The sequence below is a fragment of the Oncorhynchus clarkii genome, chromosome 26 (assembly GCF_045791955.1).
Source record: "Oncorhynchus clarkii lewisi isolate Uvic-CL-2024 chromosome 26, UVic_Ocla_1.0, whole genome shotgun sequence".
NCBI lineage: Eukaryota > Metazoa > Chordata > Actinopteri > Salmoniformes > Salmonidae > Oncorhynchus > Oncorhynchus clarkii.
Genome location: NC_092172.1, coordinates 23,632,149 through 23,657,103, shown reverse-complemented (window position 1 = coordinate 23,657,103; position 24,955 = coordinate 23,632,149). Strand labels below are relative to the sequence as shown.

At 44.5% G+C, this 24,955-nt stretch overlaps 1 protein-coding gene across 4 annotated transcripts in view; it reads right to left on the bottom strand.

Moving 5' to 3' along the window:
- The window catches only part of LOC139384915 (pleckstrin homology domain-containing family A member 7-like), a 147,613-nt gene that overhangs the window by 18,633 nt on the left and 104,025 nt on the right, over positions 1 to 24,955 (bottom strand). For 2 of the 4 annotated variants that reach the window (XM_071129817.1, XM_071129819.1), the window contains 9 exons: positions 19,133 to 19,308; positions 11,208 to 11,657; positions 10,115 to 10,661; positions 8,270 to 8,353; positions 6,080 to 6,133; positions 2,182 to 2,250; positions 1,068 to 1,148; positions 797 to 946; positions 113 to 214 (listed from right to left, as the gene is read on the bottom strand). In XM_071129817.1, coding sequence (XP_070985918.1) covers positions 113 to 214; positions 797 to 946; positions 1,068 to 1,148; positions 2,182 to 2,250; positions 6,080 to 6,133; positions 8,270 to 8,353; positions 10,115 to 10,661; positions 11,208 to 11,657; positions 19,133 to 19,308 — 1,713 coding nt within the window. Of the gene's footprint in view, positions 1 to 112; positions 215 to 796; positions 947 to 1,067; positions 1,149 to 2,181; positions 2,251 to 3,471; positions 3,553 to 6,079; positions 6,134 to 7,793; positions 7,914 to 8,269; positions 8,354 to 10,114; positions 10,662 to 11,207; positions 11,658 to 19,132; positions 19,309 to 24,955 lie in introns of all 4 variants that reach the window. The other 2 variants (XM_071129816.1, XM_071129818.1) reach the window with 2 other exon arrangements.

The following is a 24,955-nucleotide window of genomic DNA, read 5'->3' as shown; positions in this document are numbered from 1 at the left end:
CAAACACACACACAACCATGAACACAAACACTACAGACGTTTGTTCCCATCCCTCTGGGAATCTGTACGAGAGTATGTGTTTGCAGTGGTGTGGTTGTGGTGCGATCCTGACCTGAGAGAGACCACTGCGGTTCATCTGGCCCTCCAGAGCTGTCCTCAACCAGTCTACATCTCTCTCCAGGCTGCTGTACTCGTTCCACACATTCTCCATCTCCTACATGGAGCAAGAGAGACAGAGAAAGACAGAGTAAGAGAGAGGGAGCGAGATAAAGAGAGTAAGAGAGAGGGAGCGAGATAAAGAGAGTAAGAGAGAGGGAGCGAGATAAAGAGAGTAAGAGAGAGGGAGCGAGATAAAGAGTGTAAGAGAGAGGGAGCGAGATAGAGAGAGTAAGAGAGAGGGAGCGAGATAAAGAGTGTAAGAGAGAGGGAGCGAGATAAAGAGAGTAAGAGAGAGGGAGCGAGATAAAGAGAGTAAGAGAGAGGGAGCGAGATAAAGAGAGTAAGAGAGAGGGAGCGAGATAAAGAGAGTAAGAGAGAGGGAGCGAGATAAAGAGAGTAAGAGAGAGGGAGCGAGATAAAGAGTGTAAGAGAGAGGGAGAGAGAAAGAGAGAGTAAGAGAGAGGGAGCGAGATAGAGCGTAAGAGAGTGAGAAAGACAGAGAGGGAGGTTGTGTGGTCAGTCAATGGGGCTGACTGTGGTCAGTCAATGGGGCTGACTGTGGTCAGTCAATGGGGCTGACTGTGGTCAGTCAAACCAGTGAGCCAGGCTGTGTTAGGTCAGACAGAGCAGGCCTTACCGTGAACACCTGAGAGATCTCAGCTCTGATGTGCACCACGTCCTCCTGCAGTAGTCTCTGCTGGTAGGATATCTTCTCCTGGTGGGCCGGCTGGTCCCGGTACTGCTCCATCTGCTGGTGTGACACGTCCAGCACGGACTCCAACTTGTCCTGTAGGACAGGACACCACGAGGGCGTGGGGTATTCACCACGAGACCATACGGGGGAGCTAAAACACACGTACACATACCCAGGCACACACACACACAAACAAACACAGAAAACCCAATACCTTGTCTTCCTTGAGCGTGCGTATCGTTGTTTCCAGCTCCTGAAGGATCTTGTCTTGTTCACACAGTCGGCTTAACTTCACCTGCACAGGGAACAGCAGCAGGCAGCACAGAGAACAGAGATTGATAAGGTCTATTAAGAAGACTAGGTCTATGGCTAGAACAGGGACCCTCTGCCCAGGAGCTTCTGGTAAACACTATTCAAACCACAGTGCCCAGCAGAATGAATTGATAGTCTACTGTAGTCTGCTCTGTCTGTAAATATGTCAATAAGACCCATCTCTTTGAAATGCCCTGAGGACCTCTTTTCATCTTCTCTGTGTGAAAATAAAGAAATAAAGCTTTATACTGTCTGCTTGTGGGGAATGGTAATGCCCATTATAAGTAATCATAATCAAAAATCCATATTTTGAAATTGACTTTTCGAGAGAACAGTGCTTATTGAGACTGGCATATTTGTTTCCCCGCAGAAATGGGTTATATGTTTCTGAAAACAAAATAAGACTGCCTAGTTTACAATCTTTCTCACACACTGAGTGTTTATTCTTGAGTTCTATTTATCATTCTGTTCAATTAATAATTAAGCTGTTTTTTATTTCACAGACGTATATTGTTGTTTTAATTGCATGAAATATTCATTGTTCAAACAAATTCACCAATTCTTATAAATTGTTAAACTGGAACAATGCTAATGATGAAAAGCCAAGACATCCAGCTTATTTACCTCCATTCTGAGCAAACAAAGAATTAAAAAGGCCGGATGACAGAAATCAAACTGAAAAATGTAAGAGCTTTATGTCTAAAATCCCATTAATTGTATTTTTCCTTTTAAATTGAGAGCTGGAAATAAAGTCCCTCGTCGATACTCTCAGGCTTTAACAGTGAAGCTGTCTGTCCCCACAGTGCTGCATCTTCGCTCTGCTCCTTTCCCTCCCTACACACCCTCTGTTTACCACAACTACACAATACCAACTTCTCAAATCATCAGTTCACTGTCTCTGTAGTGGGTTGTAAGATGTGAAAAACGATAGATGTTGAAGAAAAGGAGAGAGATGGATAAACTGGGTGTTTATCAGACAAGTTTTGGTTAGGGGGGGTGGGGGCCGGTATACTTACATCAACATCGCTCTCTGCTATCTTAACAGGTCTCGATGGTCTGTCTTTTAGAGTTTCACGCCCTGTAACCTGCAATGCCCCAAAGGCACAAATACAACCTTACTTTTCCCAGTAATAGTTGCAAAAAAAGTTCAACTACCCTAAATATTAAAACCATCTTCAATAGATAACACTCAACAACATTACAGCAATTATCAAGCAACAGCATGCGACCTTGCTAAGGACATTGGGATGGCAGAAACCACAATGTAGAACAGGTATGCAAAAATGATTCAACAAAGAAGACGTGGGTAGTAGTGTGCACAAGACAATGCAATACGACTGCTTTAAAAGCTGTGCAAATATTCTTATGGTCAAAAACAGCATCTGTGCATTTAAGAGAGAGGCCACAACGGAGAACCACAAAGCTGCTCTTTCCTGGCAGTGTGTCCGTGGGTTTAGTTAACGACCGTGTCCTCTTTATGAACCAAGAGAAAGGGAGGAACTAGCAGGAAATATGGCACCTCCTTCAGATCCTCTCTGTTACAGTGATAAATCAGACTTGGCCAAAGACATATCTCAAAGACGTCAGTGAACTGGCCCAGTGAGAATTGATATAAATAGAAGTAATAGTTCAGTGTCTTTCGCTAAGTGTCTTTCGCTAAGTGTCTTCAGTGTCTTTCGCTAAGTGTCTTCAGTGTCTTTCGCTAAGTGTCTTCAGTGTCTTTCGCTAAGTGTCTTCAGTGTCTTTCGCTAAGTGTCTTCAGTGTCTTTCGCTAAGTGTCTTCAGTGTCTTTCGCTAAGAGATTTGAATTGACTTAATACCCAAACAGAGCTAATGATTTCTGCTGATCCATTTCAAAGAGCATAGAGATGTAGGTGTGTTTACAATTATAACCAAAGCGCACACGTTATGTATCTGACCTTATAGCTCTGATTCTGTTAAATGATAATCAGTTTTGACGTTTCTCAAAGAGCACCCTTGGGTCGTCTCTATAGTGGTTACAAGACAAACCAAGGAAAAGAAAGGCTTTGAAACAAAGTGCAATCCAGGGTTCAACTGCATGCAATGGGACTCCCTCTCACAGAGAGCAGAGACAGAGTCCACATCAGTCAGTCAGCACCACACTGACACAGCATCACCATGATGGACTACAGTACCCAGCAGGCCAAGCTATGCACTACAGTCACAGGTGGGTCTCTCTTCTAACATGGCCATTCATCACAGCAAACACAGGCAGGTGAGGAGTGCATTATACACATTCTATTAGGAGAAGCAGTGGAATCTCTTTGTATGCACACCATCCTTACATTCCAACTGGACCCAAAACCTGGAGGGGTGTTTTCTAACACATTGTGTACCATAACGATCAACGGGTCAATACTTTTGATCTGTTTTAAAACAGGAAATAGAGAGGTGTTACATCAGAATGTACACATCGATAATAGAACTCCCCACTCCAAGAAACAGAAGGTTAATTAAGGTTTGTGGTGTTATACAAACAAATCACTTCAGGAAGATCAGATGCTTTGTACTGTTGTTAATGGAAGATAATTGCTGATAGCAGAATGTAGAATCATTACAACACACAAGGTCATTCTGATGAAGCTGGCATTGGACTTACACTACCAGTAAAAGGTTTTAGAACACCTACACATTCAAGGGTTTTTCTTTATTTTTTACTATTTTCCACATTGTAGAATAATAGTGAAGACATCAAACTAAACTAATAACACATATGGAATCATGTGGTAAACAAAAGTGTTAAATATAAAATATATTTTGATATGTTTGAGATTCTTCAAATAGCCACCCTTTGCCTTGACACTCTTGGCATGCTCTCAACTAGCTTTACCTGGAATGCTTTTCCAACAGTCTTGAAGGAGTTCCCACGTATGCTGAGCACTTGTTGGCTGCTTTTCCTTTACTCTGCTGTCTGACTCATCCCAAACGTCTCAATTTGGTTGAGGTTGGGTGATTGTGGAGGCCAGGTCATCTGATGCAGTACTCCATCACTCTCCTTCTTAGTAAAATAGCCCTTACACAGCCTGGAGGTGTGTTGTGTCATTGTCCTGTTGAAAAAACAAATGATAGTTCCACTAAGCCCAGATGGGATGGTATATCGCTGCAGAATGCTGTGGTAGCCATGCTGGTTAAATGAGCCTTGAACTCTAAATAAATAACAGACAGTGTCACCAGCAAAGCACCCCCACACCATCACACCTCCTCCATGCTCACAAAGACACAGCGGTTGGAACCAAGAATCTAGACTTTGGACTCATCAGACCAAAGGACAGATTTCCACCGGTCTAATGTCCATTGCTCGTGTTTCTTGGCCCAAGCAAGTCTCTTCTTCTTATTGGTGTCTTTTAGTAGTGGTTTCTTTGCAGCAATTTGACCATGAAGGCCTGATTCACACAGTCTCCTCTGAACAGTTGATGTTGAGATGTGTCTGTTACTTGAACTCGGTGAAGCATTTATTTGGGCTGGAATTTCTGAGGCTGGTAACTCTAATGAACTTATCCTCTGCAGCAGAAGTAACTCTGTGTCTTCCATTCTTGTGGCGGTCCTCATGAGAGCCAGTTTCATCATAGTGCTTGATGGTTTTTGCGACTGCACTTGAAGAAACTATCAAAGTTCTTGAAATTCTCCGTATTGACTAATCTTCAGGTCTTGAAGTAATGATGGACTGTGGTTTCTCTTTGCTTATTTGAGCTGTTCTTGCCATAATATGGACTTGGTATTTCACTAAATAGGGCTATCTTCTGTTTGTCCCCCCCTACCTTGTTACAACACAACTGATTGGCTACAACGCATAAATAAATTCCACAAATGGACTTTTAAGAAGGCACACCTGTTAATTGAAATGCATTCCAGGTGACTACCTCATGAAGTTGGTTGAGCGAATGCCAAGAGTGTGCAAGGCTGTCATCAAGGCAAATGATGACTAATGGAAGAATCTCAAATATAAAATACATTTTGATTTGTTTAACACTTTTTTGGTTACTACATGATTCCATGTGTTATTTCATAGTTCTGATGTCTTCACCATTATTCTACAGTGTAGAAAATAGTCAAAATAAAGAAAAACCCTTGAAGGAGGTGTTCTAACACTTTGGACCGGTAGTGTATATGAAGCCGCACAGCAGCAAGATATTTTCCGGGTTCGAGTGCATCAAATCCGTGATGTATCATGGGTAAATTGTGACTGACTGACTGATCTACAAATAATATTGTGTAGTTATTTACTGTAGGATGCAAGGTGATTTGTAGATCAGTCAGTCTCGACTCGCCGTTAAAGTCGGCTGCAATGTCGAACGTGCCCATTGTAGGTCTCTTTTAACAGCACTGCCTGATGGGAAGTGAAATATATATGATGCAAAACATAGTTTTTGACATGGAGTACTGTGCTGCTTGAAACTTCAGTTCCCATCAGTGGAGGTATGATATTTTGGCCCCATGTTTTCAGGGTTGAATATGTACTATTCCCAATGTACTTTTATCCAATTGCAAGGATAGCTAGCTTTGACACAACATAGAACATGTTATAATTTATACTGTAGCCAAATAATCATATCATTTTATGTCTAAGGTCATATTGCACTCAAGTTGTTTTCTTTTCTGAATTGATAGTAAAGACACACAGATGAATGCAGCATAGCATTATTCTCAGTATACAGAGCATTAGTAACAAAAACAACAGTGGTTAAAACACACAGAAGGCAGTTTAAATTCCAACATCAACCTAAACCACACAGCCCTGAGGAACGAGGTCAGAAAGAAGAGGAGAGAGCAGCAGAAGGAGGTGTGTGAATGAGGAAGAGGCTGACACTGTAGACAGTGGAAGGAAGAGCAGGATGCAGGCTACAGAGGAGAGAGGAGGAAGAGAGATAAATCATCTTTTCTCTTGGGGCCCACCTTCAGATCTAGATAATCCAGGTCCTTCTTCAGTTGCATGTAAGTATCATCTGCCTGACAGACAATGAGGAGTGGAGAGACAGATCACAAGACAGAAAGCTGCAAAGGATGCTAGGAGGCTATAGTATAGGAAGACTAGTCAGATGCTGTTACAGTACAACTCTATATCTCTACTTCATTCTCATTGGAGAGATCATATCACCACAGTCAAATGAATATTAGTGAGGCAAAATAGAACAGAAAAATCAGGCAGATTGATTCAGTTATATTATGAGAATTTACACCAAACTAGATTGTAGTGTAGGGCTGCTATCTAAATAGTTTAGAGATGCTTACACAAATAGCTTAAGCATTTCATAGGGCAGTATACTGTTTATAATTCAGTTCGCCACCAAATCTCTGGCATGGGTGAATTATGTCTACATGAGGATGAAGAGAACATAAGTGTTGATGGAGAGAGACTGAGCAGGGTTGTCATTGAGCACCTTTACAACTTCACTGTGGTTGTGCAGGTCTGAGAACAGAGCAGTGCACTGTGTTTGGAGAGACTGAGCAGGGTTGTCATTGAGCACCTTTACAGCTTCACTGTGGTTGTGCAGGTCTGAGAACAGGGCAGTGCACTGTGTTTGGAGAGACTGAGCAGGGTTGTCATTGAGCACCTTTACAGCTTCACTGTGGTTGTGCAGGTCTGAGAACAGAGCAGTGCACTGTGTTTGGAGAGACTGAGCAGGGTTGTCATTGAGCACCTTTACAGCTTCACTGTGGTTGTGCAGGTCTGAGAACAGAGCAGTGCACTGTGTTTGGACTGGCTCTTCTAGGGCAGGGGTCAGCAACAGGCATCTTTTTTATTGGATAGATTTTTTGGTCAAAAAAGAGACTGTAAAATCACCAGGAATTCAGTTCAATTTAGGAAATCTGTTCTCAAGTATTCCCACAAATAAAATAAAAAGAGACGTGATCATGACTCTGTGTAATCAAGGTATTTACTTCAAATAGAATACAATTTTCAGTGTACAAATTATTATAATTAAGTTCCAGCCCCACTGACCATTCGCTCCAACAAAAATCGTCCCGCGGCTGAATCTAGTTGCCTACCCCTGCTCTAGGGAGACACACTCCTGAGCCAGCCTGTATACCCAGGATCACTTTACACTAATAGGACTGACCTCTCAGATACACACAGTTCAACACAACCAGGACTTCGAGGGGAAATGTGTAAGAAAAGTCAAAAATACATTTCTCATTGTACTTATCCAGGTTTGCAAAGACCTCAAACAGAAGATACAGTACAGTATATGTATGTGAAGACAGGCACGGTGCATAGTCAACAAGCAACATGCTTGATATGAAGCTTGGGAGCAACATCATGTTTGTTTTTTAACAAATCAAATGAAACACGTCTCTATAAGGCTCAACGGAGTGCTACATTATGCCGACAGATGAGTGAGGCCGTCCATTCAAACACAACACAGGCTGGTGTATCTATAGCTGCAGACAGTCCATGCTAACAGGGGAGCACCTAAGCCACTAGTACAACAAGACACGACCAACACACCACACAGTCCAATGAATGATGGAGCTGGGACCAAAACACTAGCAGAGACACAGACTGCGGGTGATGGGGATTTGTCTGGGGGCTGGGGATCCACGATTCATTGGAGTGGGGCTGCAGAGCAGGGCGGCTGCAGGGGTTGAGGATACGAGGGGGCCTGACCTGCAGGCTGGGGCCTAGGAAGCCGTTGTGATGTAGGTGGTGGAGGGCGTCACCGTGGACACCAGCCATCTTGGCCTGGTGACTCCTGAGCTGAATGAGCAGCAGGGTCAACTCCTCCGGCTGTAGTAGGGTCAGGCCCAGGTCAGGGAGAGGAAGAGAGGGAGGGACAGAGAGAGAGCACTTCAACACCTGGCCACCAGGGCAGCAGCAGTGAGGGCTCAGCTCTTCAGGCCCCAGAGAGCTGTGGGCCAAGGCATCCTACTATAATACCTGCTCCTCTCTCCCCGCCACCCACACAAGGCCCTTCAGAGCAGAACAGCACTGAATCCACCAGCTGATAATGGTGCTGCTTTCTGACTGAAATGTATTACATCGAAGTTCCCTTCAGCATTAATCTTTAATAGTCCTAATATAAAGCAGAGAATAGTTTAAACTGGGTGTGTGATGAAGATAAATTAACAAGACAGAAGCTGTACCGTTTTCCCATGCAAGCTTGGTGCGCTGACTGTGTGTGTGATGTAGCCCATGGCTGGCATTGACCGTCTCTCTAGCTGACTAGTCTGTGGGAAAACAAAGACATCAACAAGTTATTAGGCTACATATCCCATTTCACAGATCAAACAGAATGGCAAATCATAAATGAACATTTACAAGGATGAATATGCCTGCAATGTGGTTCAGATCGTTCCTGGCTTTCTGTCCCCGCTACTGGGCATTATGATGTAGCACCCCAAACTTAAAGGGAAAGCCTGCAATGTGGTTCAGATCGTTCCTGGCTTTCTGTCCCCGCTACTGGGCATTATGATGTAGCACCCCAAACTTAAAGGGAAAGCCTGCAACTTTACAAACTCATTTGTGCACACAGCAGATTTTTTCTTCTATCCATGTATTTATTTCCATCCTTCCTCCTCTTATTTGAAATAAAGCCCCCAGTTTAAGTTGCTACAGGGTTTGGATGGTTTGACATTTTTGCTTAACACACAGAATTCCTTGGCTAGGCCCTTCACAGAACCTTAAAAGGACACAAACAACAAGAGATTGAATTAACTACACATAAATTATCCCCAACCTGCCTTCTTAAAATAACATTTGTTTGCTATCAGCGAGAGAAGCACTGTGAGCCATTCCCTCAGAGATTCCCAAGCCAATCCTTTTTTGCTGTATAATAGGTTTTTAATTTAAATGTAAGATCAGAAGAAAGAGACTGTTGCTGATGGTTGAGATACAGTGGAGATGTTTACAGGGTGCTGAGAGGCCCTGGGCAAATTTAATTAGCCGCTAATAACACACACACACACACACACACTTGTGTGATATTCCATAGAGGTACATGGAACACAGCCCTGAAATACACACTCAAGCCAAAAAGACATCACCAGTCTAAAAGATGCTGGATCCACCAAAACAAAGTTCATCTGCAGACTAAATGTAGTACCCATAAACCATTGCTTTCTTGGATGGTCTCACACACACACACACTGTGGCTCATTAAAAAAAGACTTCTCCTCTTTGAGTGTTTCTGATTATTCTGTGAGCGAGCGGAGCGGCAGTGTTCTATTTAAGACACATAATTAGTGACTTGGCGTTACGGGTGAATGATGAGGAAACAGAGGCTGGGACATTCTGTTTACTTGGTGTGAGGACGGGTGGGCTTGCGATGAGGGCTGCGTGGAGGCTGGTGTGGTGCAGCCTTGTAAAGACAGCCTCACATGTGGGGGGTGTGGCAGCCGGCAGGGAGACAGCACAGGGTGCGGATGGCGCAGGACAGTGCCTTGTCACAGGGGGTCATACACTTGCACACACACGGCCACACAGGTTGGTGTGTGTCTGAGCCCGGAGACTGGGCCAGGCCGGGATGGGAGGAATGGGCGATGGGGAGGCTCCCACTCACACGGCCACACAGGCTGGTGTGTGTCTGAGCCCGGAGACTGGGCTGGGCCGGGATGGGAGGAATGGGCGATGGGGAGGCTCCCACTCACACACACACCCTACCACCTGTGTAGAGGGCCTGGGTGTGGACTGTGTGAATCCTTCGGAGCTTGTGACCGGCATCAAAGTGAAGATGCCGGGAAATTACAGCAGGGCTACTTCTCATGCTCATCTTCCCATGGTTGGCCCTTTCTCTAACGGTTAATGTGTCAAAGTTATTATTCCTCTAAGACAGAGATGAATTGGAAATTCACTACAAACAAAATGACCTCAGTAACTGTGAGAATTAAACCCTTTTATGAAAGATGAACGTTCCTTAGCTGTGAAACATTTAGTCTTGTGCCAGTCCCAGGCTGGTAAACATTTTAAAACCCAGTGAGTCAGAGTCCTACCTTAGAAAGCTGAGAAAACACCCGTCTAGGAGAACTGGAGCCGGTGGGCGACTCCCCAGGTGGCACCTCATCCAGCGGCCTGACCGTCACCCTGTCTGAGGGGGTGTGTGGCCTGTGGGGGGACAGTGGTTTGAAGGTTGGGACAGATGGGGGGACTTCACAGGGGGAAGGGGGCACAGAGATGGAGCGAGGCATCTCCACAGTGACCCTGAAGGAGGCTGTGTCCAGAAAGTCTGGCCCGGTGTAGATGGGCGCCGTGGGGCTGCCGTGGCGGAACTGCTGGCGCTGCTGCCACTCATACAGCTGCCATACCATGCCCTCCTTGGTGGCCATGCGCTCATCGGTGGACATGCGGAAGTGGCTGAGCCGGTCGTGGGCGTATTTGTAGTCGCTGGGCAGGTTGCGGGGCGCCGAAGGGGAGCTCCCACCTGACGGGAGTCTGGGGGTCTTTGGCAATGTCTGGCAGGCCTTTACTTCCACGGCCTTAGGCTGCAGGGGAGGCGTCCGCCGAGGGAGGGGGAGGGCGTACTCAGTAGTAGGTGTGTTGCTAAGGTTAGGAAAGAGAGATAGAGCCTTTTACAAACTGTTCAGTCTACTTATTTCACCAGGTACATAAATGAGCATCAATATGGAGTTGAAACTAAAGTGCATTTAAGTAAAGTATCAAAAGCCATTCAGGCATGACCACTTTATTCCAACAAACATTACAGTGAAAAAGCAGTTCAGAGCTGAGACATTCACAATCGCCACCAGGGGGAGACATTTATAAAAAGTTTGTTATAAACAGTGTGTCAATTGAATGGTTGATATTGGGGCATGGGCTGAGGCTGCTAAGGGGAGAACGGCTCATAATAATTTCCGGAACAGAAAAAAGGGAATGGCATCAAACACATGGAAATCATGTGCTTGATGTATTTGATACCATTCCACCTACTCTGCTCCCACCATTACAGCGAACCCGTTCTCCATAATTAAGGTGCCATCAACCTCCTGTGATGGTTAGGGTTATCATCACTGAAGCTAAGGATGAGGTTAAGATTATGCTCAGGATAAGAGTAAAGATTAAATGAGTAATGTAGGTCTTCTGACTGACCTCTTGGGATCTCCCTTCTGTACATTGACCCAGTGCTCCACCTGAGCCAGAGCAGTCTTCCTCTGCACCTGCTTCTCTGTGGCTGTCCGTGGGACAAAGCCCCTCTTATACACAACGTTCCCATTCTGCTCAGGGGGCAGCGTGGCGAGGACTGTGTGGGCCTGGCCATTCCTGGGGTGTGAGGGGCCAGGGAGAGTGTCTGGGGAGAGCCTGTCCACCTCTACCTCCGTGGCTGGATGGCTGAGCTTTCTACGAGCCTCCAACACGTACCTCTCCTCGTCCCCCTGGCTCAGTCGGATCTCCCCCTCCGGAGGCTCCTCTCTCTCGGGCCGCTGGAGGCTCCCTGAACGCGACTGGGAGGGGCTCTTACTGGTGTTGTTGTTGTTAACGTGGTTGGTCTGTGGTACTGCCTGCTGCACTGACATTTCTGGTCTCTCTGTGACTGCCTCTCTGTGAGGGGTGAGAGGCGATAGAGGTCAACAGGGATACTGGACTATAACAGAGACACTTTACAGTTACCTAGGCTAAAGACAATGGCCAAACCTGGCATTTATATCACACCAACCCCTGGACCTTAGAAACAACTGACATGATTAATCAGCTCAGTGTGACATGGTTAGTGACAAGCTAATATACTGAACAAAAATATAAACGCAACATGCAACAATTCAACAATTTTACTGAGTTACAGTTCATATAAGGAAATCAGTCAGTTGAAATGAATGAATTAATTTTCTATGGATTTCACATGACTGGGAAGGGGAGCGGCCATGGGTGGGCCTAGAGGCATTTTATGGTAGAGAAATTAACATAACATTCTCTGGCAACAGCTCTGGTGGACATTCCTGCAGTCAGCATGCCAATTGCACGCTCCCTCAAAACTTGAGACATGTCTCATTGTGTTGTGTGACAAAACTGCACATTTTAGAGTGGCTTCTATTGTCCCCAGCACAAGTTTCACCTGTGTAATGATCATGCTGTTTAATCAGTTTCTTGATATGCCACACCTGTCAGGTGTATGGATTATCTTGGCAAAACAGAAATTCTCACTAACAGGGATGTAAACCAATTTGTGCACAAAATTTGAGAGAAATAAGCTTTTTGGAACATTTCTGCAATCTTTTATTTCAGCTCATGAAACATGGGACCAATACTTTACATGTTGCATTTATATTTTTGTTCAGTATATATTCCCTGAATGCAAGTCAAGGACTTAGTGACCTATAGTAATGCATAAAATATTTAAGTTCTGTGTCTTAAAACAAAATATTAATGCTATTCATTCCTCCTCTCCCTCGGATATTAATACAGTAGACTACATTATGGTAAAGTACATGGACACCTCCATTAACCTGAGTTGACTGACTCAATGCTATTTCCCACCTGAGTGATACTAGTGAAGGCATTCAAATGTCCATTAGTCGCTCTTGCTGCTGGTGAGTCTCTGATCCACCACTACGCAGACGACACCATTCTGTATACCTCTGGCCCTTCTTTGGACACTATGTTAACAACCCTCCAGACGAGCTTCAATGCCATACAACTCTCCTTCCGTGGTCTCCAACTGCTCTTAAATGCAAGTAAAACTAAATGCATGCTCTTCAACCGATCGCTGCCTGCACCTGCCCGCCCGCCCAGCATCACTACTCTGGACGATTCTGACTTAGAATATGTGGACAACTACAAATACCTAGGTGTCTGGTTAGACTAAACTCTCCTTCCAGACTCACATAAAACATCTCCAATCCAAAGTTAAATCTAGAATTGGCTTCCTATTTTGCAACAAAGCATCCTTCACCCAGGCTGCCAAACATCCCCTCGTAGAACTGACCATCTTACCGATCCTCGACTTCGGCGATGCCATTTACAAAATAGCCTCCAACACCCAACTCAACAAATTGGATGCAGTCTATCACAGTGCCATCCGTTTTGTCACCAAAGCCCCATATACTACCCACCACTGCGACCTGTACGCTCTCATTGGCTGGCCCTCGCTTCATACTCGTCGCCAAACCCACTGGCTCCAGGTCATCTACAAGACCCTGCTAGGTAAAGTCCCGCCTTATCTCTGCTCGCTGGTCACCATAGCAGCACCCACCCGTAGCACGCGTTCCAGCAGGTATATCTCACTTGTCACCCCAAAAGCCAATTCCTCCTTTGGCCACCTCTCCTTCCAGTTCTCTGCTGCCATTGACTGGAACGAACTACAAACATCTCTGAAACTGGAAACACTTATCTCCCTCACAAATCACTGGACCTGTACATAGCCCAAACAACTACCCCTTCCCGTACTGTATTTATTTATTTATTTTGCTCCTTTGCACCCCAGCATTTCTACTTTGCACACTCATCTACTGTCAAATCTACCATTCCAGTGTTTTAATTGCTATATTGTATTTACTTCGCCACCATGGCCTATTTATTGCCTTTACCTCCCTTATCTCACCTCATTTGCTCACATCGTATATAGACTTATTTTTCTACTGTATTATTGACTGCATGTTTGTTTTACTCCATGTGTAACTCTGTGTTGTTGTATGTGTTGAACTGCGTTGCTTTATCTTGGCCAGGTCTCAGTTGTAAATGACAACTTGTTCTCAACTTGCCTACCTGGTTAAATAAAGGTGAAATAAAAAATAACATTTAAATTCATTACTGAGTTCCTCCAAAGAGGGAAGGGAGACTACAGGGAGGGGTTTTCAATATGTTTTTAACACCCACATATTTTCATGGAGAGGGGAGTGTAACTAAGTGAGGCTCTTTGAATCGGAGGCAGGCTGGGTTCCCCTTGAGAGTCGAAATGACAGCCATTTTGTCTTTAAACAAATAGCTTGGGGAAGCCTCTTCATCCATGACTCTGTTTAATAGCTCTAGTGATCATTAATTTGTCCCACAGATGAATGTATGAGAGACTCTCCCTCTGCAGGGAGTCATTCATCTGAGATATAATTTATCTGATTCCCAGACCAACACTATACACATACAAATCACACATTTTTTAGATTACAAATATTGACAGGGCAGGTCCTCAATGGACAGTTTTTAACTCAGTTTCAAAGTTCAGAGCATATTCAGACATACAGTACCAGTCAAAAGTTTGGACACACCTACTCATTCAAGGCTTTTTCTTTATTTTGACTATTTTCTACATTGTAGAATAATAGTGAAGACATCAAAACTATGAAATAACACATATGGAACCATGAAGTAACCAAAAAAGTGTTAAACAAATCAAATTTGAGATTCTTCAAAGTAGCCACCCGCATTCTCTCAACCAGCTTCATAAGGTAGTCACCTGGAATGCATTTCAATTAACAGGTGTGCCTTCTTAAAAGTTAAATTGTGGAATTTCGTTCCTTCTTAATGCGTTTGAGCCAATCAGTTGTGTTGTGACAAGGTGGGGTGGTTTACAGAAGATGGCGCCCTATTGGTAAAAGACCAAGTCCATATTATGGAAAGAACAGCTCAAATCAGCAAAGAGAAACGACAGTCCATCATTACTTTAAGACATGAAGGTTAGACAATCTGGAAAATGTCAGAAATTCTGAAATTGCAGCCCCAATAAATGCTTCAGAGTTTAAGTAACAGTCACATCTCAACATCAACTGCTCAGAGGAGACTGTGTGAATCAGGCCTTCGTGGTCAAATTACTGCAAAGAAACCACTACTAAAAGACACCAATAAGAAGAATAGACTTGCTTGGGCCAAGAAACACGAGCAATGGACATTAGACAAGGGGAAATCTGTCCTTTGGCCTGATGAGTCCAAATTTTTTATTTTTGGTTCCAACCGCCGGGTCTTTGTGAGACGCAGAGTAGGTGAACGGATTGTCTCCACATGTGTAGTTCCCACCGTGAAGCATGGAGGAGGTGTGATGGTGCATTGCTGGTGACACTGTCTGTGATTTATTTAGAATTTGAGGCACACTTAACCAGCATGGCTACCACAGCATTCTGCAGCGATACCCCATCCCATCTGTTTTGTGCTTAGTGGGACTATCATTTGTTTTTTCAACAGGACAATGACCCAAAACACACCTCCAGGCTGTGTAAGGGCTATTTGACCAAGAAGGAGAGTGATGGAGTGCTGCATCAGAATACCGACCTCAACCCAATTGAGATGGTTTGGGATGGGTTGAACTGCAGAGTGAAGGAAAAGCAGCTCAGCATATGTGGGAACTCCTTCAAGACTGTTGGAAAAGCATTTCAGGTGAAGCTGGTTGAGAGCATGCCAAGAGTGTGTAAAGCTGTCATCAAGTCAAAGGGTGGCTACTTAGAAGAATCTGTTTAACACTTTTTTTGGTTAACACATGATTCGTTATGGGTTATTTCATAGTTTTGATGTAAAGAACAACCCTTGAATGAGTAGGTGTGTACAAACTTTTGACTGGTACTGTAAACGAGTGTTAGCTAATGTTCTACTGAAATTCCAAGTTCTAGCTTGCTGTCTAATCTGTCTACATGATAATGCTGACATCCTGATAACATTATAATGTAGCACTAGCAGTAGATTCAGACAATTATTTTCAGGAGAAATAGCTTCCTTTGGAGCTGCTAATGAGCACTGAGCAGTGTTGGCCACTAGATGGTACTGTTTCACAAAACATCTGATCCAACCTTCCCTCTCAGCTGTAGCATGCCAGTCCAGATCAGCCACATCATGTATGTACACTGTATACTTACTTTCTTCTACACCACAAGCTTCTCACCAAACCGTAACCCGTTTAGCCAAACCATAACTTTTTCTCCTTTTAATTGAAACAGCTATTCCTTATTCCCTATATAGTGCACTACTTTTGACCAGGGTCCACGAGGATCTAATCAGTAGTGCACTATATAGGGAATAGGGTGCCATTTGGGACACAATTGTGTTTGTGCCCTGTGATGGAGTAAAGGGAGGAACCGTGTCTGTGCCCTGTGATGGAGTAAAGAGAGGAACCGTGTCTGTGCCCTGTGATGGAGTAAAGGGAGGAACCGTGTCTGTGCCCTGTGATGGAGTAGAGGGCGGAACCGTGTCTGTGCCCTGTGATGGAGTAAAGGGAGGAACCGTGTCTGTGCCCTGTGATGGAGTAGAGGGAGGAACCGTGTCTGTGCCCTGTGATGGAGTAGAGGGAGGAACCGTGTCTGTGCCCTGTGATGGAGTAGAGGGAGGAACCGTGTCTGTGCCCTGTGATGGAGTAAAGGGAGGAACCGTGTCTGTGCCCTGTGATGGAGTAAAGGGAGGAACCGTGTCTGTGCCCTGTGATGGAGTAGAGGGAGGAACCGTGTCTGTGCCCTGTGATGGAGTAGAGGGAGGAACCGTGTCTGTGCCCTGTGATGGAGTAGAGGGAGGAACCGTGTCTGTGCCCTGTGATGGAGTAATGGGAGGAACCGTGTCTGTGCCCTGTGATGGAGTGTCCTGCCAGTAGAGGGAGGAACCGTGTCTGTGCCCTGTGATGGAGTAGAGGGAGGAACCGTGTCTGTGCCCTGTGATGGAGTAGAGGGAGGAACCGTGTCTGTGCCCTGTGATGGAGTAGAGGGAGGAACCGTGTCTGTGCCCTGTGATGGAGTAGAGGGAGGAACCGTGTCTGTGCCCTGTGATGGAGTAGAGGGAGGAACCATGTCTGTGCCCTGTGATGGAGTAAAGGGAGGAACCGTGTCTGTGCCCTGTGATGGAGTAGAGGGCGGAACCGTGTCTGTGCCCTGTGATGGAGTAAAGGGAGGAACCGTGTCTGTGCCCTGTGATGGAGTAGAGGGAGGAACCGTGTCTGTGCCCTGTGATGGAGTAGAGGGAGGAACCGTGTCTGTTCCCTGTGATGGAGTAGAGGGAGGAACCGTGTCTGTGACCTGTGATGGAGTAAAGGGAGGAACCGTGTCTGTGCCCTGTGATGGAGTAATGGGAGGAACCGTGTCTGTGCCCTGTGATGGAGTAGAGGGAGGAACCGTGTCTGTGCCCTGTGATGGAGTAGAGGGAGGAACCGTGTCTGTGCCCTGTGATGGAGTAGAGGGAGGAACCGTGTCTGTGCCCTGTGATGGAGTAGAGGGAGGAACCGTGTCTGTGCCCTCTGATGGAGTAGAGGGAGGAACCGTGTTTGTGCCATGTGATGGAGTAGAGGGAGGAACCGTGTCTGTGCCATGTGATGGAGTAGAGGGAGAAACCGTGTCTGTGCCCTGTGATGGAGTAGAGGGAGGAACCGTGTCTGTGCCCTGTGATGGAGTAGAGGGAGGAACCGTGTCTGTGCCCTGTGACTGGCCCATGCTCAGCTGGCAGCAGGAGCAGGATGGAGCACTCATCCATATAGCAGCCAGCTGCAGAACTCAACATCCCATCATCCCACAGCACAGGAGAGTAGACACTATCAGAGCAGTGCTACGCCTGTCCTGCCATGGATGACTGCTCACTGAGTCCCAGGCAAGCAGGCCAAGCTAAACCATGCCAAAACCATGCCAAGCCAGGCCAGGCCAGGTACACTCCCACCTATAACCTCAACAGTTAGGCACTGTGCTAATGTTTCTAAAGGCACATGATCAAGATCAAATTGGGAAAAATGTGCTTTGCTTTTGTGCTGAGAAGGTGATAGGAAGAGAGAGGGAGGCAGAGGTCTACTGGGAGAGGTACTGGTGGATCCCTGTTTGGACTAGGAGTCATTGGGTTTACTGGGGACTATTGGGGATAACTACAGAGGAGACTATTGGGGATAACTACAGAGGAGGCCATATGGGACACTACAGAGGAGACTATTGGGGATAACTACAGGGGAGACTTTTGGGGATAACTACAGAGGAGGCCATATGGGACACTACAGAGGAGACTATTGGGGATAACTACAGAGGAGACTTTTGGGGATAACTACAGAGGAGACTATTGGGGATAACCACAGAGGAGACTATTGGGGATAACCACAGAGGAGACTATTGGGGATAACTACAGAGGAGACTTTTGGGGATAACCACAGAGGAGACTATTGGGGATAACCACAGAGGAGACTATTGGGGATAACCACAGAGGAGACTATTGGGGATAACTACAGAGGAGACGATTGGGGATAACTACAGAGGAGACTATTTGGGACACTACAGAGGAGACTATTGGGGATAACTACAGAGGAGACTATTTGGGACACTACAGAGGAGACTATTGGGGACACTACAGAGGAGACTATTGGGGACACTACAGAGGAGACTATTGGGGATAACTACAGAGGAGACTATTGGGGATAACTACAGAGGAGACTTTTGGGGACAACTACAGAGGAGACTTTTGGGGACAACTACAGAGGAGACTTGGGGATAACTACAGAGGAGACTATTGGGGATAACTACAGAGGAGACTATTGGGGATAACTACAGAGGAGACTATTGGGGATAACTACAGAGGAGACTATTGGGGATAACTACAGAGGAGACTATTGGGGATAACTACAGAGGAGACTTTTGGGGACAACTACAGAGGAGACTTTTGGGGACAACTACAGAGGAGACTTGGGGATAACTACAGAGGAGACTATTGGGGATAACTACAGAGGAGACTATTGGGGATAACTACAGAGGAGACTATTGGGGATAACTACAGAGGAGACTATTGGGGATAACTACAGAGGAGACTATTGGGGATAACTACAGAGGAGACTATTGGGGATAACTACAGAGGAGACTATTGGGGATAACTTCAGAGGAGACTATTGGGGATAACTACAGAGGAGACTATTGGGGACACTACAGAGGAGACTATTGGGGATAACTAGAGGGGATGATTGGGGACACTACAGAGGGAATTATTGGGGACACTACAGAGGGAATTATTGGGGACACTACAGAGGAGACTATTGGGGATAACTACAGAGGAGACTATTGGGGATAACTACAGAGGAGACTATTGGGGACAACTATAGAGGGGACTATGGGGACAACTAGGAATGGCCTGCAGGGTGGAAGGGAGGGACTAACCTCTTGATGCCTTGACTCTGCATGAGAGCAGCCTGGTTCATGGCTCGGATCCAACCATTCATGTCCTCCTGGGTGTCGGCACTGAAGAAGTACGTCCTCATCCCACCGTGCTCTGCCTGCGAGCCAATCACAGAGTTCTTATTGTAAATGTAGGAGCGCATTCCTGTGTGGCTCGCCTGTGGAGAGAGAAGAGAAGAGACACATCAGAACCAAAAAAAATGGAATTTTGGGATGGGAAAGATGGGATGGAGGGGTTGAGGGGTCAAAGGGTACGTTCGACAAATGAATAATCAGAGAGAGTAAGTTAGCATATTAGCTCACAATGGGACTCAAAGCCATCACCAGAACTTACAAAAATAATAACAAAAACAAGAGGCACCAGCGTCTCTACACTAAAGCTGTTCATGCAACACGCCACATATGAAGAAGCATTGGTTTTAAAGTTAGACAAGTAGTCAGTTTCGTCTGTATATTTGAAGTGTTTCAAAAGTCCTAATGTACAGAAAATTCTATAATTAATACCCTTGGGCACAAACTAATTTCACACAAACTTATAGTAACTCAACATAGCGTACCCAGTTTGCCTAGCTATAGCATTGTTACGAAGCACAACCTTTCACCCATATGCACACGAGAGACATACACAGTAAAAAAAACACAGTTAGACAAGCACAACACAAAGAGAAAACTCATAATTAGCCTTACCCTGGTCGCTGGCTGCTACAGGCTAAAGTAGATCCGTCTCTACAGTATAGTGTAATGGGCTTGCCCTCCTGTCTGGCACCTACTGTAAATCTGCCCACCCCACCACAAGGCTAATCTCCCCATCCGGCCCTGATAGGGAGCCACCGCTGCCACTGACAACCTACTGTCCAATTACAACACAGATCAGCCTTTTCCCAACACAGTTCCACCCCAAACTACTACACTGCCCAGTCCACAACTAAGACCTTTATACAGCCCTCTGCTCTCCAAACCACTCTACTGCCTTTCCCATTACAATACAACCTGTATCATCCAGTACTGCCCAGCATGCTAGTCCATGCATAGTCCCAGACCGTCATTTTGCCTGTACCTATTACACAACTCTTCAAAGTAGCACATTCCTGTACTCTGTTACAATATCCTTCCATCTATCCTAATGTATCATAACTCTGAGTCTGGGTACAGCCTTGCAGCCTCAGAATGCATCCCCAAATGGCACCTGATTCCTTATATAGTGCACTGCTTTTCACCAGATCCCTATGGGCCCTTGTCAAAAGTAGTACACCATTAGGATGCCATTTGGAATTCACCCCATGTCTACCAGGATCCAACCTCCATTTTCAAACAAACAGCAATCCATTGTAAATCACTGAAAACTTCTCTTTAGCGTACAACACGTGCATCCACCATCATGTTGTGTTTCTGTTTAGTATTGTACTGTGACTTGTGATCAGCTGTAGTGATCTTACTTGGCTGTGGGTTTAACAAAGCCTGTTTTGATTGCAGAGTCCTGTATTATCCAGCAGCATAGTGCCAGCGTGATCCCAACTGAATCCCCCAGAGAAAAGTGCTGAATGGACAGGCCAGAACCAGACCCATGACTAGGGTCCACATCCATACTGTCTACCACACACATCAGCAATGTGGGGATGTTTCGTGTCGGAAAAGTTACTTACTTTCCACAGTTCCTTTCACAAAAAGAGTGTGATTTTAAGGTGAGTATAAATGGACCTCTGCTATTACCCAGCCCTCTCCCCTCTTTAGCATGGAAGACTAGAAGGCTCTATTTTAAGGCTCCCTTGACATACAGTGCCTTGCGAAAGTATTCGGCCCCCTTGAACTTTGCGACCTTTTGCCACATTTCAGGCTTCAAACATAAAGATATAAAACTGTATTTTTTTGTGAAGAATCAACAACAAGTGGGACACAATCATGAAGTGGAACGACATTTTTTGGATATTTCAAACTTTTTTAACAAATCAAAAACTGAAAAATTGGGCGTGCAAAATTATTCAGCCCCTTTACTTTCAGTGCAGCAAACTCTCTCCAGAAGTTCAGTGAGGATCTCTGAATGATCCAATGTTGACCTAAATTACTAATGATGATAAATACAATCCACCTGTGTGTAATCAAGTCTCTGTATAAATGCACCTGCACTGTGATAGTCTCAGAGGTCCATTAAAAGCGCAGAGAGCATCATGAAGAACAAGGAACACACCAGGCAGGTCCGAGATACTGTTGTGAAGAAGTGTAAAGCCGGATTTGGATACAAAAATATTTCCCAAGCTTTAAACATCCCAAGGAGCACTGTGCAAGCGATGATATTGAAATGGAAGGAGTATCAGACCACTGCAAATCTACCAAGACCTGGCCGTCCCTCTAAACTTTCAGCTCATACAAGGAGAAGACTGATCAGAGATGCAGCCAAGAGGCCCATGATCACTCTGGATGAACTGCAGAGATCTACAGCTGAGGTGGGAGACTCTGTCCATAGGATAACAATCAGTCGTATATTGCACAAATCTGGCCTTTATGGAAGAGTGGCAAGAAGAAAGCCATTTCTTAAAGATATCCATAAAAAGTGTCGGTTAAAGTTTGCCACAAGCCACACCAAACATGTGGAAGAAGGTGCTCTGGTCAGATGAAACCAAAATGGAACTTTTTGGCAACAATGCAAAACGTTATGTTTGGCGTAAAAGCAACACAGCTGAACACACCATCCCCACTGTCAAACATGGTGGTGGCAGCATCATGGTTTGGGCCTGCTTTTCTTCAGCAGGGACAGGGATGATGGTTAAAATTGATGGGAAGATGGATGGAGCCAAATACAGGACCATTCTGGAAGAAAACCTGATGGAGTCTGCAAAAGACCTGAGACTGGGACGGAGATTTGTCTTCCAACAAGACAATGATCCAAAACATAAAGCAAAATCTACAATGGAATGGTTCAAAAATAAACATATCCAGGTGTTAGAATGGCCAAGTCAAAGTCCAGACCTGAATCCAATCGAGAATCTGTGGAAAGAACTGAAAACTGCTGTTCACAAATGCTCTCCATCCAACCTCACTGAGCTCGAGCTGTTTTGCAAGGAGGAATGGGAAAAAATGTCAGTCTCTCAATGTGCAAAACTGATAGAGACATACCCCAAGCGACTTACAGCTGTAATCGCAGCAAAAGGTGGCGCTACAAAGTATTAACTTAAGGGGGCTGAATAATTTTGCACGCCCAATTTTTCAGTTTTGTTAAAAAAGTTTGAAATATCCAATAAATGTCGTTCCACTTCATGATTGTGTCCCACTTGTTGTTGATTCTTCACAAAAAAATACAGTTTTATATCTTTATGTTTGAAGCCTGAAATGTGGCAAAAGTTTGCAAAGTTCAAGGGGGCCGAATACTTTCGCAAGGCACTGTAACATTAGGTGGGTCTGGTCTTAAGTTTTCATTGGGTAATGAACCTGGGTGATTTATCTACATGCTGATCTTAACTTTAAGAACTAGAGAGCCTTTGGGGCGGGGTATCAACAGATAGACAGACATCCCACTTTAACTTCCATGACCTATTCCACTAATAGAAACCATGCCAATGAGTCAAATAAAAACCAATCCCCAAAAAATCTACACCCAAAACATTTATTCATTTTTATTTAACCTTGACTTAACCAGGAAAGCCCATTGAGACCCAGTCTCAAGGGAGACCTGACCAAGAAGGCAGCAACAATCAATACATTACAGAATTAAAATATACAACAATATAATACAATTCAACAACATGATCCAGCCTAAAAAAAAGCATTTACACTCTCCCATCAAAATGTTTAATTCATTCAGTGGCAATAACATAATAAGGCATAAATTGTAGACTATTCCATGTAGAGGTCGGCCGATTAATCGGAATGGCCGATTAATTAGGGCCGATTTCAAGTTCATAACAATCAGAAATCTGTATTTTTGGGCGCCGATTTCCCTATTTTTTAAATATATTTTTTTTGACCTTTTATTTAACTAGGCAAGTCAGTTAAGAACACATTCTTATTTTCAATGACTGCCTAGGAACTGTGGGTTAACTGCCTTGTTCAGGGGCAGAACGACAGATTTTCACCTTGTCAGCTAAGGGGTTCCAATCTTGCAACCGCACAGTTAACTAGTCCAACGCTCTAACCATTGCACTCCACGAGTAGCCTGCCTGTTACGCGAATGCAGTAGAAGCCCAGGTAAATTGCTAGCCAGCATTAAACTTATCTTATAAAAAACAATCAATCATAATCACTAGTTATAACTACTGATCCAGTTTAGCAGGCACTATTAACCAGGTGAAATTGTGTCATTTCTCTTGCGTTCATTGCACGCAGAGTCAGGGTATATGCAACAGTTTGGGCAGCCTGGCTCATTGAGAACTAATTTCCCAGAATTTTACGTAATTACGACATACATTGCACAACCTTCAATGTAACAAGAATATTTAGACTTAGGGATGCCACCCGTTAGATAAAATACCGAACGGTTCCGTATTTCACTGAAAGAATAAACGTTTTGTTTTCAAAATGGTAGTTTCCGGATTCGATCATATTAATGACCAAAGGCTCGTATTTCTGTGTGTTATTACGTCATAATTAAGTCTGATTTGATAGAGCAGTCTGACTGAGCAGTAGCAGGCCCATAATCATTCATTCAAATAGCACTTTCGTGCGCTGTTTATGACTTCAAGCCTATCAGCCTAATGGCTGGTGTAACCAATGTGAAATGGCTAGCTAGTTAGCTGGGTGTGCGCTAATACTGTTTCAAACGTCACTCGCTTTTAGATTTGGAGTAGTTATTATTCCCCTTGCACTGCAAGGCTTTTGTGGAGCGATGGGTAACGATGCTTCGAGTGTGGCTGTTGTCGATGTGTTCCTGGTTCGAGCCCAGGTAGGGGCGAGGAGGGAGACGGAAGCTATACTGTTACACTGGCAATACTATAGTGCCTATAAGAACATCCAATAGTCAAAGGTATATGAAATACAAATGGTATAGAGATAAATAGTCCTATAAATACTATATTAACTACAACCTAAACCTCTTACCTTGGAATATTGAAGTCTCATGTTAAAAGGAACCACCAACTTTCATATGTTCTCATGTTCTGAGCAAGGAACTGAAACGTTAGCTTTTTTACATGGCACATATTACTTTCTTCTCCAACACTTTGTTTTTGCATTATTTAAACCAAATTGAACATGTTTCATTATTTATTTGAGACTAAATTGATTTTATTGATGTTTTATATTAAGTTAAAATAAGTGTTCATTCAGTATTGTTGTAATTGTCATTATTACAAATTAAAAATAAATGTTTTTAAAAAATCAGCCGATTAATTGGTATCGGCTTTTTGGCCCTCCAATAATCGGTATCGGCGTTGAAAAATCATAATCGGTCGACCTCTAATTCCATGCCTCTGGTGCACAGGAGGAGAAGGCAGTTTGCCTAATACTGCAAAACAAATACTTTACAAAACAAAACATAGTAATCAATGAGCCGGTTCCATGGCACTAAATGATATGGCCTGGTTGTACAATACAACAGAAACATTGAAATACATGTGGCTAGATAGACTGAATGTTTGTTGAATGTGATGGTGATGAGGCCAACAGAAAGAAAGGCAGTGAAACTGGAGAGGAGTGTGGAAAAGGGATGGATGGGAGGAGGATGAGAGGAGGATGGCCCAGCCCAGTGTGAGATCCAGCTATCCCACGGTTCACATGGTGATGACAGTGTCCTGATGACTGATATGGAGGAGGCGGGGCCCAAATACCACTGCTACAGGGTCTAAACCCTCACAACAACCGATGTGTATCAGGCTT